Source organism: Helobdella robusta (genome assembly GCF_000326865.2).
Source record: "Helobdella robusta unplaced genomic scaffold HELROscaffold_1, whole genome shotgun sequence".
NCBI lineage: Eukaryota > Metazoa > Annelida > Clitellata > Rhynchobdellida > Glossiphoniidae > Helobdella > Helobdella robusta.
Window position 1 is genome coordinate 10,640,565 of NW_008703570.1, and position 13,896 is coordinate 10,654,460.

Below are 13,896 nucleotides of genomic sequence, written 5' to 3' on the forward strand. Positions count from 1 at the left end.
GGGAATCCATGTGGGTTGAATATGATGTCGGGCACCTGCCCTGTCCCTGTGAAGGGCATGTCTCGCATGGGGTAGAACTGACTGCAGGTAGGATTGGTTGGAGATGAATGAGTAAATAAGAAGATGAATAGATGAATGAATAAATGAATGAATGAATGAATGAATGAATGAATGAATGAATGAATGAATGAATGAATGAATGAATGAATGAATGAATGGCAGATGGGATGGAGTTGACTGTGGATGGATAGATGGGTAGATAGATAGACGGATAGATAGATGGAAAATAAAAAGATGACTCAGTAGAAATATTGATAAACAAGAAGACAGACAGACAGAACAAATAAAACATGGATGAACAAATTGACAAAAATGGACAGATGGATGAATAAAAAAAAACAGGTAAACAGATTGATGGACGAATGGATTACAGAGATGAAAGACGAATGGACACATGAGCAAACTGACCTGCAAATACCTTTCTGACCGTGTCTGCTGGAAAACTTATCGCCGATTGTTGGATTCCTCTGTTCGTTAAATTAACAAATTAATCAATTAATCAGCCAGTCAATCAATTAACTAATAAACTATTAATTAATTAACTAACTAATTAGCAGATGAAGAAATGAACAAATAAACCAACAAACAAACAAACGAATGAATGAATAAATGAATGAATAAATGAATGAATGAATGAATAAGCAAGCAGACCATAATCCGGAGAACGATGCGAACGAGGGAGCACTTAATTTTGGGATTCTCATCCCCACAGAGTTTGACCTGATCTACGTAGGCCACCTCCTTGCCCTTGTACCTCACCACCACATACGTGTTCATGTTCAACTCCTTGTAGCTGGTTAGGTGGTCAGGTGTTTGGTTGGCAGGTTGTAATGGAAGGAATGATGAAACATGTTATTAACGCAAAAACTCGCAATATTAAATTGTTTACCTAATTGTCATCTGGACTGATATTAATTATATAAATGAATGAATGAATGAATAAATAAATAAATGAATAAATGAATGATTGAATGAATCAAACAACCGACCAACCTGTACAAAGGATCGCCAGGCGAGATGATAGAACCGACGGCAGGGAATCCATCTGTATCCAACTTGTCTTTCACGCTAGCATCACTCATATTCGCTCCTTCAATCAATCAATCAATCAATCAATCAATCAAGTTATTCAATTGATTAGTTAATAAATTATTTGATCAACTGATCCATTAGCAACTTAATTATTCACTAAAATCGCTCAACAAAAAACGGAATAAAAATTTAATAGAAGCAGTCTAGCTAGTTCAATCAAATATTCAATCATCTGCTTAATGAACAATCAAAAGTACCAACCAACCAGCCAACTAGCGAATCATACATCCATCTAACAAACACATCAATCAACTCACCAAACTCATAGTAATCCAGGTTTCGTTCGCCTGTTATTTGTTTCAAGTCAACTGTCTGCAAGAGAATAAAATTGTTAAACTCAGTAAATGAACAGATCGATCGTCCAATCACTTGGTCAACTAATCAATCAATTAAACAAGATTTCTAATGAGACGTTATACAATGGTAATAATTTCCAACCAACAAATAATGTGGTGAGTAGGATGAAACAACGAGAGAAAGAGAGAGAGAGAGAGAGAGAGAGAGAGAGAGAGAGAGAGAGAGAGAGAGAGAGAGAGAGGGAGGGAGGGAGAGAGAGAGAAAGAGAGAGAGAGAGAGAGAGAGAGAGAGAGAGGTAGATAGATAGATAGATAGATAGATAGATAGATAGATAGATAGATAGATAGATAGATAGATAGATAGATAGAGAGAGAGAGTGAGAGATAGAAGACGAAAAATTACGTTTAATAAAAAAGAAGCATAGAGACCTCAGTTTTGTAGATGGTGCCAAAGGCAAAGCCCCTTTCGAACGAAGCTTTGTTGATGATCATAGCATCTTCCATGTCGTAACCCTGCGTTGTTCATCATCGTCGCCATCATTTTTAAACATCATTTGTATTCATTTCGAAGATACGTGCGAGCATTAATTTTACCATTTGATTGATTAACTAATTAATTAATTAATTAATATTGCATAATTACACATTAAACCACAAAAATTTTAAATTAAAACGTCCACTGATATAAATTTGAAGCAGGCATCAAAGAATGATTTCATAACGTGACATCTAGCATGCTGAAACATGCATCTAATTATTTTATACCATTTATTTTTTTGTATTCAAATAACGAGTTTTAAATTAAATTCAAACTGTAATGTTCGAAAAAAAGAACTTTAAAAAATTTTTCAAGACTTTCATCATTGAACAGGGCAAGTAACTTACGGTGTACGCCATGACAGCTACAACAGCATTGGTCCCTATGGGGTATTCGTCGAGGGCAAGGTAGTCGTAGATTGCTAAAAAGGTTTTCGTTTTGTATGTATGTATGAATGAATGAATGAACGAACGAACGAACGAATGAATGAATGAATGAATAAATGAATGAATGTTGATTGAAAAATAAGGTATAACATAAGACTTGTTATACCTTATTTTTATATTTTATAAACGTATACCATTTTACATAACATACACAACCAACCAACCAACCAATAAATCAAACATTCAACCCTACAACCAATCGATCAATCGATCAACCAATCAATCAATCAATCAGTCTGACAACCGACGACAACGAACCAGTTCTGACGAGTGGAGTCTGCGGAGTTGAGATTCTGTAATGTTTGTTGTCATTTCGGTAGGGCCAGGCCAGCAGGGGAGTGCCCATGGTCTGTTTGCTCATCTGGAGACATGTTATCGTTTTATCATCATCGTTTATATTTTATGATGGTGATTTGGTTGGTGGTGAAGATTTATCAGCAAAAAAAGCAATGAAAACAAAAAAGTTGTGGAGAAGCTAAAGGTAGAGAACAGACAGGATACAAAAGATATACCAATAAATACATAAATAACAGAGATATAAAAAAGAGAAAGACAGAGAGAGAGAGAGAGAGAGAGAGAGAGAGAGAAAAAAAGAGAGAAAGAGAGAGAGAACCAACCTGACATTGGTACATGTTTCTGCAACTTTGATTGAAGTTGGAGAATGGTGTGAGGGAGGCCAACTCAGACAGTGTGGCAAACTTGTGCAGCTCCATGTGGGTTGTCAGCTGGATAATGATGATGGCAGTGATGAAGATGATGATGAAAATGATGAATGGAGTGACGCAGATGATGAAAATGATGACTAAATAAAATGAATACTACACATGATACGAATCTCATCGTTATCATTCTTGACATTGCAATTATCACTCAACTCTATATATAAATATGCGACTACTAATCATCATCATCATCATCAACAACAACATCATCATCATCAACATCATGATAATTATCATCACCACCAGTACTAACCCCTTCATAAGCTTCACTCATCTTGTTACAAATATTGAGGTAGGCTTGTTCGAAGGATCCGATGATCTCGACTGAATTGGTGCCGAGGTTGAGGACGGGTCTGACGAGGCGGGCAGGCGATGTGAAGACATACAGGCCGGGGTACTGGGCCGCAACGTCCCTATTTGGTACCAGGCAGATCTCCGTGTCCTTTGGAACCTGTGACGTCGTTTGGTCGTTGTAATTATGTTCACTTGTTAATGTAATTATGTTCACTTATTAATGTAATTATGTTCACTTATTAATGTAATGGTGTTCGCTTGTTAACGTAACGGTGTTCGCTTGTTAATGTAATAGTGCCAACAATCAAACGGAAACAAAAGACACACCCCTTCGATAGAAAGCACTTTCCTCTTCCTCAAGCCAGATGCAATCAGTTCAGCGTTAGAAGACTTGGCCCACCCGAGGACCACCCCATCAACGAGGACTGGCAGGTCTCCGTCGTATCCATCTCTGCCCGTCACCATGAAGTCCAGTGGAGTGACACCCAAACTGACTAGATTGTCGAATAAAATCTTGTTCACACCAGGTCTGCTTGATGCAACTGCCTGTGTGTTGCGTGTGTGGGTTGCGTGTGTGTGTATAATGTTGCGAGTGTGTGCGTGTGTGGTGTGTTGTGTTGCGTGTGTGTGTATATGTTGCGTGCGTGCGCGTGTGTGTTGCGTATATATGTATGTTGCGTGTGCGTGTGTGTGTCAGTTGGAAGAAATAGATTTGGTGATGCATCGTTGGTTATGCTTGTTTACTCTCACAGTTGCAACGATGGTAACATTGTTACAAAGGTGTTACAGTTACTATCAGCTTTCATTACAATATCATCAAACATTTTTGTATTTTCTTGTATTGTATTGTGCCAACACCACCATCAGCATTGTATTCCTTGATCTTTTGAAACAAAAATTTCAGACGCAAACCAAAAATACTAATACAAGGCCACAAACATTGAAATAAGAACATGCTAATAATGAAATATGAATATGCAAATATTAAAATGACTCCGCAAACACACCTGACATGAATATGTAAGATGGCATAGAAGACCACAAGGTGTACCGTCAGGTGTGTGCACTGGACACATGAAGCCTGTGTTATGAATATTAATTAGATACTTAACATAATCTGAATAAATAAGAGACGAATTAACACTATGCTGAATAAATAACTATTAATTAATGTACCACGAATATTTATAACTTAACAAAGCAAAAAGTGAGATCAAGAGTTCTCAAATGGACATATTCAAAATTCCTACACTTTTAGAAAGTTTATTTTCTTATATATGACACTCTTCCTCTTCTTCATCATCACACCAACATCATCATCATCATCATTACCACCATCATCATCATCATCCCCACCACCACCACCACCACCATCATCATCATCATCATCAACATCATCATCATAACTCACCCCAAGTCTCTGGGTACAACTTTCTGACCGTTGTCGTTCGCATTGTCGTGAAGAATGTTCCTCTGTGGACAGCCCGGAAATGAGAGAGGAATCTGATGATGATGGTGGTGATAATGGTAGTGGTGATGTTATAATGGTGATGACGATGATGATGATTGCCTTATAATTATGGTGATGGTGGTGATGTTATAATGATGATACCGATAATATTATAGAGATGATGATGCTATAATGATGATGTCGTCATAATGATGATGATGATGACGACGACAGTTTTTACAACGACGATGACGTCATCAAGGGATTGATAACAATAAATTATTTAAATGATAACGATGCTGACGTGATGATGCTGATGTGATGACGATGGCAATAGAATGATGACGTAATAATGTAAATGGTGTTGAGAGACATTAACACAATGATGAGATAACGTAAAAATGAAAATAACGAAAATGTGATAATGGTGATCTTGATACACACATAATGTAGTGATGAAGATATGATCGTGATGGAGATATGATGAGGATGGTGATGACAAAGATATGATGATGAAGAAGATGATAACGACGACGATGATGATGATGAACATATGATGATGATGAAAATATGAGGATGATGAGGATGACGACGTCGATGATGAAGATATGATGGTGATGAAAATATGATTAGGATGATGAAGATGATAACTTTGATGAAAATGTCAATCTATCGAACCTGTAGTAATTCAGTCTTTCGGCAACAACTGTCATCCCACTGTCCTGTAGAAAATAACCACCAAAAACATCATCACAATCACCATTATCATCATCATTACTATCAACTTCATCACCAGTACCTTCATCCCACAGCATCACTATCCTACCTGCATCAATCCCAATCCGGTTTTGGATACGATCCGACCTGTGGATATCATGTAATGAAGTGGATTTGTAATGTCAGGCACTCGTCGCAGAGCTGATCTCAAAAGGGCTAATATGGGCAAATTATGTTAATTTATGTTAATTTATTTAAATTATGTTAAATTATACTTTTTGGCTGACGTTATAAAATGGATTGAGAGAAAAGGCAAAACTTTTCACAAATAGCTATAGAAACCATAAAGCCTAAGAATTACAACAGTTACAAATTTTTCCAAAGTTATATGTGAAGACTAAATTTTAAGAGAGAGAAAGATAATTATTACCGTCGCGTTTTTATTAACATTAAATGAGTATAACATAACGTGACATGACATGAGTTATAACATTAACATTAAATCAATATAAATGTCATTGACTGAATAGACTTACTTTCATCCAACTCCACGGCATCTTTTTTAGCCCTGAGGATGTTAGCCCTCAAGTTGTTCAACCAATCTTGGAGTTTTTCCTGAATAAATAAGTATTTAACAAAGCCTCCTTACTAATGACTAATGGAAACATTATCAACATTTGTTTGTACGTACCACAACCACAACCACCCCCACCACCACCGCCATCCTCATCATAATCAATTTCAGTTCATCATCCACATCCACATCAACGTAACCATCGTCATCTTCATCAGCATCATCACAATCACAACAACATTGATAATAAAAACATAGCATCCATTATGACAACACCACCCTCAACATCCACCCACCCACACATCCACCCACCCATCCACACATTCACCCACCACCCAGCCACCCACACATTCACCCACCACCCACAACACATGCAGCAAAAATGACAGGACACAAAATGTGTGGACGATGGACCTACATGTAGAACGAGCTGCATCAAATGGCCAGGCAGCAAAACTTCCTGGAACATCAGACTGTCTGGACTCTCCGCACAACACTTTCCTTTCGCAAATGCAAACAATTTCCTCGTCATGAAACTTTTTGTGGTAACCAAAAATACGAAATAATTACGAATATATAAAATATTTATCTATAAATATATGTAATACTAAATATACAAATATGAGTGCGAATTAAATGTGAGAATTTCATCACTTACATCAACAAGTTGACTTTGTCCTGAGCTGTAGTCAGGTGAATGCAAACCAGTTTGCTGTTAAAAACAGAGCACGTTTTAATTTTTCACTTACAATTTTCAATTTTTTTTTTTGACCCAAACATCTTCCATGTCATCACAATTTTCAAACAAAATAAAATTAATTTATTAATAAAGAATTTCCAAATGAATAGATGACAAAAATTAATTTTCCATCAAAAAAAGAAAGAAAATAAGAAGAAAAATGACAAACTCCATGAGGTATTTGGCCACTTGTTCGTTGGTGTAGCATTCGGGTAGGTCCAACTTCACCCTGAAAAGTTCCCCCATGTAATTGAGTACCTTGGCTTGCGTGGCCAGGCCCTCCCTATGTGCGTCCCTCAACATGTTTCGGACGCAGGAGCCCAAAAAACTGCCCTCCCTATCGGTTTCGCCCCTCATCATCTCCTCGTAGATGTAATCGTCGGAGGTTCGGCTGCTGATGGCTCGGATGATGATGATGACCGGCACGAAGAATTCTTGTTTCATGAGGGAGAAACTGAGAACAGCGGATCCATTCGTCAGGTAGTGCAAGGTGTTTGTCTGTGCGGTGATGGGCGGGGCGGTTAAGTTTTTATTCATCTCTTTTTTGTCTTTGATTTCAGTTAAAATTTGATCATTGCCAAATTATTTACAAAAAATATTTCAAAATTTAAAATGTCTACAATTTGAAATCATCGTATGGCTAGTTTGCTGAACAGTTTCGCATAGTAGCAACACTTGAATAAAGCATGGCAACAAAACGTACACAGGACGATGTGAGATCGGGCTTAACACATCTGATGGTTACTCCATAGTCTGTGTAGAACTGGCCCTTGTCCGACCAAGCTCTCCTCTCTACGGCCAGTGGCTGGTGATCAATATCAAAAAATTATATCATCGTCATTTTGTGGTGCTGTCTGTACAGCCATCCTCATAAACATCATTCACCATCATCACTGACTTCAAAATAACCATCATCATTGTCACCGTAAGCAAGAAAAGCATCCCATTATTAAACAGGTCACCACACACACACACACACACACATACACACACACACACATACACACACACACATACACACACACACACACACACAGCACTCACATAATTCCTTCTTGGCATGATCAACATTCTAATAATTCTTTCCAGGCCTTTCATTATAAAATAGCCGCCTGCTTCCTACAAAGTTAATTAATTAATTTATTTATATGTTAATTTATTTAAATATTAATATATTCAAATGGTAATTTATTTAAATGTTAATGTATTCAAATATTAATCGAGTACAATAATAATGATATCAAATTAATATTAATTAATATTTATATTGTTAAAAATTAAATTATAAATAATAATATAACTTTGATTGTTATAATTAATTAACCTCTGCCTCTTCTCCTTTCTTGACCAGTTGTGAAGGTGAAAGTCCATGCAGGTGACATATCTCAGACTTGAAAATTATAAATATTTAATCCATTTAAAAAGTTCTTTGAATTACCAGCACTTATATATCATAATTACAAATAATTAAATTCATAAATAATTAAATTGATAACATGGTAATAAAGTAGATGAAATGAATGATTAGTTAGATTGACAAGGGAAACACAAAACAAAAAAACACACATGTAGGGCATTTAACGAGCAAAATTCTCTCAAAACACGCACGCACACACACATTTATACACACACACGCGCACACACACCACACACGCGCACACACACCACACACACACAAAACAGTATTACCTTGACCATGATGGGCAGATAGCCAATGTGTCTATTGATGGTCATCTGGTCAACATTATTAATCTTCCAACCTATCTCCACAGTAACTGAACTGCAATACGTCAACCCACGCTGTCGGCACTGAGATGTGAAAGTTGATAGTTAGGAGAATAAATTAATCTAATAGAATTATTTAATTTTTCATTTTATGAAGCAGCAGTCACGACAATGAAAACTATTCCCTGTTTGTAATTAAAATTGCGTTATATATGCTGCTGGCAACCATACGAAATAGTATATAAAGTATTAAGGAAATAATTTGACCTCGCTGGGGTAAATTTTTTCAGATCTTCTGTTTTCATTTTTCATGTACATCATCTCGGGCACTGACACCTCAATGCTCTGATTGTTTGAGTTTGATTGTTAGTTTAGTCGGTGAAATAAAATAGTGATTGTCATCATGAATTAATTTAACTGAAAAAGTTTTATAAAACGAATTTGAATCACATATAAATGCATGTGTATATATTGAAAAAGAAAGTTGATGAAACAAGCAATTGGTAACAAACTTTGAAATAAACTGTTATCTGACTGCTGTCTGGCATCATGAAATCTGTTTGAATGTCCTGAAAATTAGAAGCAAAATCGGATTCAGTACAAAGAATGAAAGCAGGTTCTAAAAATGGCCATGAACTATCACATTCATTCACATGTGTATGATAAATTATGTGTTATAAATATTTTCTTTTCTATAGTTCAACCATAGTTCAAAATGACTTCAGGAAATATATTTATTCCCAAAATATAAACACAATAACACATGCTAACAAACAACAACCAATGATTTTTAAAAAAATGTATTTAACGTTTTTGACATTGCACAAAAAAACACAAAATAATAAATACGGAGCAACTAACATAGATAGCTTAGCAAGTTAAAATGAAATGAAATGAAATATTAAAGAAAATGTGAATGGAAGTAGCCGACCTGTATGCAGTGGAGTATTCCGGTCTTAATGAACCAATTAAATGAATCTACATGTGGTTTGATCAAGTCTTGAATAGGCTGGGATATTTATTAAATTTGTAAAATTACAAAATATAAAATTTATAAAATAAATAAATAAATTATATAGATATACATTTATGTATTTATTTTTAATAATTAAATATTTAAAGATCATGTAATTATTTTTCATTTAAGCTTTGAAACATGGCATATAAGTTAACTAATTTAAGAAATAGAAATACATAAGACAATAATGATGATGTTATTAGTAATTAGTTAATCAATGTTTAATTATTATCAATCTATCAATTAATTAGTTTGTTTATAAAGTGCTATTTCCACGATGTTCAACAGCACTCCTCAATGAATTTTGCAAACAGATGGGTCTTGAGATCCGCTCTAAACTTTTTAAGTACTACTAAAAACAGTTAAATTTGCATGTTTTTTTACGAAGTGGCATCCATCTACCTACCACCACTGACTATACTTTTTTACTGTTCATTTTGACTTCGAATTAAAATTAAAAATTCCAAACTAAAAAAATTAAGAAAATTTAAAACTAGAAATAAAATAAAATAATTAATATAATATTTAACTAAGTATTAAATAAAAATATTAAAATTAAATTAAATTAAAAATTAAGTGACCTCATGTTGTTTGGGACCTAACTTTCCGTAGTTGGGATCAGTTAAATTTCTATAACTAAGTTTAATATTGTTCAAATCGGCCATTTCGATTTCGTGAACGATTCCAGCAAAACCGTAACAACTAACGTCTAATAATAAGGAAAATTAAAAAACATGTTTACACCAACTTATTATCGACCAAAGAAACTTTAAAACACTTTACAAAAGAAATAAATTTGTGTAATAATTTTTTTGGCTCAAGCCCTTCAAGTATCGTCCTGCTTGTTTGATAATAAAATTTACTCGACCATCAAAAACCAGATAGATAAAATAAATCAATCTTGACGTTTTAGATGCAGTTTATCTTTATTTTGAAGTTTATAAAAAACGCTGAAACTAAATTGAGATGTCGCTGACACGAGCAAACAAAAAGCAAACAATTTGCATGAACTGATACGATAATTTTTGAATTGTCTTCCATTAAGTTTATTCATTATTTTATTGCCGATTGAAATTATTCTTTTGAAAATGTTAACAAAATAAAATAACGAAAAACAAAATAAAATATTTTTTTTACAAATACATTGCAGGCATATACATAGAGTTACTGTTGGTTTTGTTCAATTTAATAAAATTATTTCTACTCGTCTTTAATTGCCCAATATATAATTTGACAACAAAAGCGAAATGTTAATAAATCGAACATTCCTCAACAATATAAACAAAACAAACGTTGCTACTGTTGATGAGTTTATCATTAACTTCATTTATCATGGATTAACGTCATCATCATCGTCGCCAACTTCATCATCGCTACTGATTCTTTATTAACAATCAATCATTCAACCAATCAATACAATATCATATTTATCTTCATCTTCAATGTTAGAATGCCTATCATAAATATAACAAGTTTTGCGAGTAAAAACTTAATCACCTGTATCACAGACGTCATCATCTATATCGATAACGATGTAATCACCTTGGTCATCAACATCAGAACCAATGCCTCCACCGATATAATTCTCCTTAACACCAATAGTATCATTAATATTATCACCATCATTATCTTCAATATCATCTACCTCAATATCATAATCCATCTCATCATCATCTTTCACATGAATATCATCCTCTTTATTTCCAAGATCATCATCCTCATCATCATCACTAAGATTAACTTCTTTATTGTTATTGCCAACCTTTTTATTTTTATTACCATCCTTAGTATTATCGTCATCATCATTTTCGCTATCCTCATTTTTACTATCCTCAACTTCACTATCATCATCTTCACCATCACCGTCTTTAATGTCACGCAAATATACAGATGTTTTCGAATTTTTAACCGGAATTGTTGATGCCTTTCGCTTGGATGACGTCTTCCTTCCGTTATCCTTGAAGCATATCTTCCTGAAAAGGTTTTTCATGAACGTTTTGTTGAACTGCTCATCTTTCAACTCGTCCAATAGCAGCAATTCAAGTCTTTTTACAATTTTCTGCAGGCTGACAGTTGCCGTCAAAATATGCTTACTGCATAGATTTAAAAGCCATTCAAAGCTGTGTGGTTTTTTTAAATTGAAGCAGCTATTGGGCAGCCCTAAATGTGTAAATCATATTAAATGTTTTAAATATTAATTGTATTCAATATTAAAATGAAAAAAAATTCATCAGAAAACAGCTGTTAGCGTAGAGATAAGGTTACTGAAATGCAAGAAAAGCATTCAAACATCAACCACCTTTCCTATTTGGCTGGTCTTTAGTATCGTTGCTCGCTTTTTCACTTATGAAATTGTAGCTATGCTTATCTAGAAATATGGAGCTACCGTTAACATAATCTTCGTGTGAAAAGACCAGGTACTTTTTCCATGGCTCAGGTATCACCTTCAAATCACCTGGAATCTCAGATATCACATCTTCCAGCGTTCTGGCAGGTTTCAGAGATTGGCACTTGAATTAATTGAACCAAAATCATTATTATTGTTACTATGATTATTATTGCAATTATGATAAATATTATTATGATTACAATTATTGTTATAATAATTATAATTAAATTGCATAAATTGATTTTACTCATAACAATGACCCATACAACTGCAGCTAGCAATAATTACAGTAGCAATAAAAACTGAAAAACGATACAATTCTTTTAAAACATGCTGAATTAATGCAATAATAAACTAACATTCACAATCATATCGTTTGATTCAAAGGATTGATTGGCAGTTGCCGGAGACTTTTTCGCTGCATTATCACCAGTTGAAGTTTTGGCTGCCACTGAATCATTCTTTACAACAGCTTCTCTGAACCTTCTATAATGCATAATATGTGCATACGTGCAACATACAAACGGACTCTTCTTAAATTTCCTTCTCGGCACACGATCTCGATGGTGATCGTTCCGATTTGAATTTTCAGCGCCATTGATGAGGTCGTTATTAATTCGATCGTAATCATATTCAAGTTCTTCATCACCATCTGGCTGTTTAATTTTCTTCGACATATTACTGAACAGGCGATGGTAGTTCTTCATGAACTCCACTTTTCGTACGTAAACTGCAAGCAACAAAGACGAAATACAAAACTAGAAACAAGACAAAAATATCGAGCAAAAAGGAATTTAAGATAGCAAAAAATATAAATCTGATATTTGAAAGATGTTATTAGCGTTATAAAAAAAATAAAAATAGAGTATAGAAATGAAATGAGAAAATTGTACCCACATTTGCCCTGGGCCGTGGCGTTTGTGCTGAGGGGGTCGGTGTCGTAAAGACTTTGGTACTTGGCTAGTGTCCCACTCAAATCTCTTATGTGCATCACGTTACTGCGGTAGTTTCAAATTTAGAGACTGCAAGTTAAATAAAACAACATTCCAGTTTGAAAAGAAAAACTTTGAGTGCATGAATTTATTTCATCTACTGCAGTCAGAGTGACAAAACGACAAAGTGAATTAAAAAAATCGTTAATCTAAACTTTCAAAAATCTTTCTATTCAACTAGATGATTGAGATAATAATTGATGGGACGAAGAGGTAGCAAGGCATGCATACTTCATGTTTGGCGCCTCGTGAACGATATCATCCTGAATGGACTTCCTCTCACAGTAAATCACCCACTCTCTCCAATTGAACAGAGGCTTATCTGCAGTGGAAGATTAACAAAAGCGGTAGGTATAAATAATAAATACCGATTTTAATATAAAGTAACCAAGAGGTGCAACTAATAAAATCCAGCCGTTATTAGAGGGTAACTTATAACGTTATTAAACCAACAGTTTGCATAACTCCGTTACAAAAATTGGCCAATTATGAAAAATTTTAAAGTTGAACTATACAACTGACAACAAACAAACACATTAGTTTATTTATATATTCAGATCATTTGTCTATATTTAACAGTGAAAAAATATTAATGAAATAATTGAAAATAATTTTGAAGATTATTATTAATTATTAATTTTGAAATAAATATTAATGACAGAAAGATTATTATTTGAATGAAACAGCTAACCAAAATGAATATTGTCAGAGAGGTAGTTTGTATAATCTGATAGGGTCCTGCAAAATTAAAATATAACAAAGCTATTTAGATATTTTATTGAAATAATTATTAATAATTTAAACCATTATTATTAATAATTTAAAATATCAACAAAAAGATATA

General features: G+C 34.2%; 1 protein-coding gene across 1 annotated transcript in view; it reads right to left on the bottom strand.

Moving 5' to 3' along the window:
• The window catches only part of HELRODRAFT_63155 (hypothetical protein), a gene marked incomplete at both ends in the record, with an annotated part of 10,547 nt that extends 1,792 nt beyond the window's left edge, over window positions 1-8,755 (bottom strand). The window contains 23 exons of the mRNA XM_009011396.1: window positions 79-237; window positions 401-527; window positions 712-853; window positions 1,054-1,137; window positions 1,406-1,464; window positions 1,878-1,961; window positions 2,334-2,407; window positions 2,691-2,793; window positions 3,050-3,157; window positions 3,408-3,605; window positions 3,776-3,990; window positions 4,452-4,529; window positions 4,860-4,951; window positions 5,577-5,620; window positions 5,725-5,831; window positions 6,152-6,230; window positions 6,608-6,725; window positions 6,848-6,901; window positions 7,098-7,426; window positions 7,632-7,733; window positions 7,973-8,047; window positions 8,253-8,318; window positions 8,618-8,755. Coding sequence (XP_009009644.1) covers window positions 79-237; window positions 401-527; window positions 712-853; window positions 1,054-1,137; window positions 1,406-1,464; window positions 1,878-1,961; window positions 2,334-2,407; window positions 2,691-2,793; window positions 3,050-3,157; window positions 3,408-3,605; window positions 3,776-3,990; window positions 4,452-4,529; window positions 4,860-4,951; window positions 5,577-5,620; window positions 5,725-5,831; window positions 6,152-6,230; window positions 6,608-6,725; window positions 6,848-6,901; window positions 7,098-7,426; window positions 7,632-7,733; window positions 7,973-8,047; window positions 8,253-8,318; window positions 8,618-8,755 — 2,635 coding nt within the window. The remainder of the gene's footprint in view (window positions 1-78; window positions 238-400; window positions 528-711; window positions 854-1,053; window positions 1,138-1,405; window positions 1,465-1,877; window positions 1,962-2,333; window positions 2,408-2,690; window positions 2,794-3,049; window positions 3,158-3,407; window positions 3,606-3,775; window positions 3,991-4,451; window positions 4,530-4,859; window positions 4,952-5,576; window positions 5,621-5,724; window positions 5,832-6,151; window positions 6,231-6,607; window positions 6,726-6,847; window positions 6,902-7,097; window positions 7,427-7,631; window positions 7,734-7,972; window positions 8,048-8,252; window positions 8,319-8,617) is intronic.
• Between the last annotated feature and the right edge of the window lie 5,141 nt (window positions 8,756-13,896).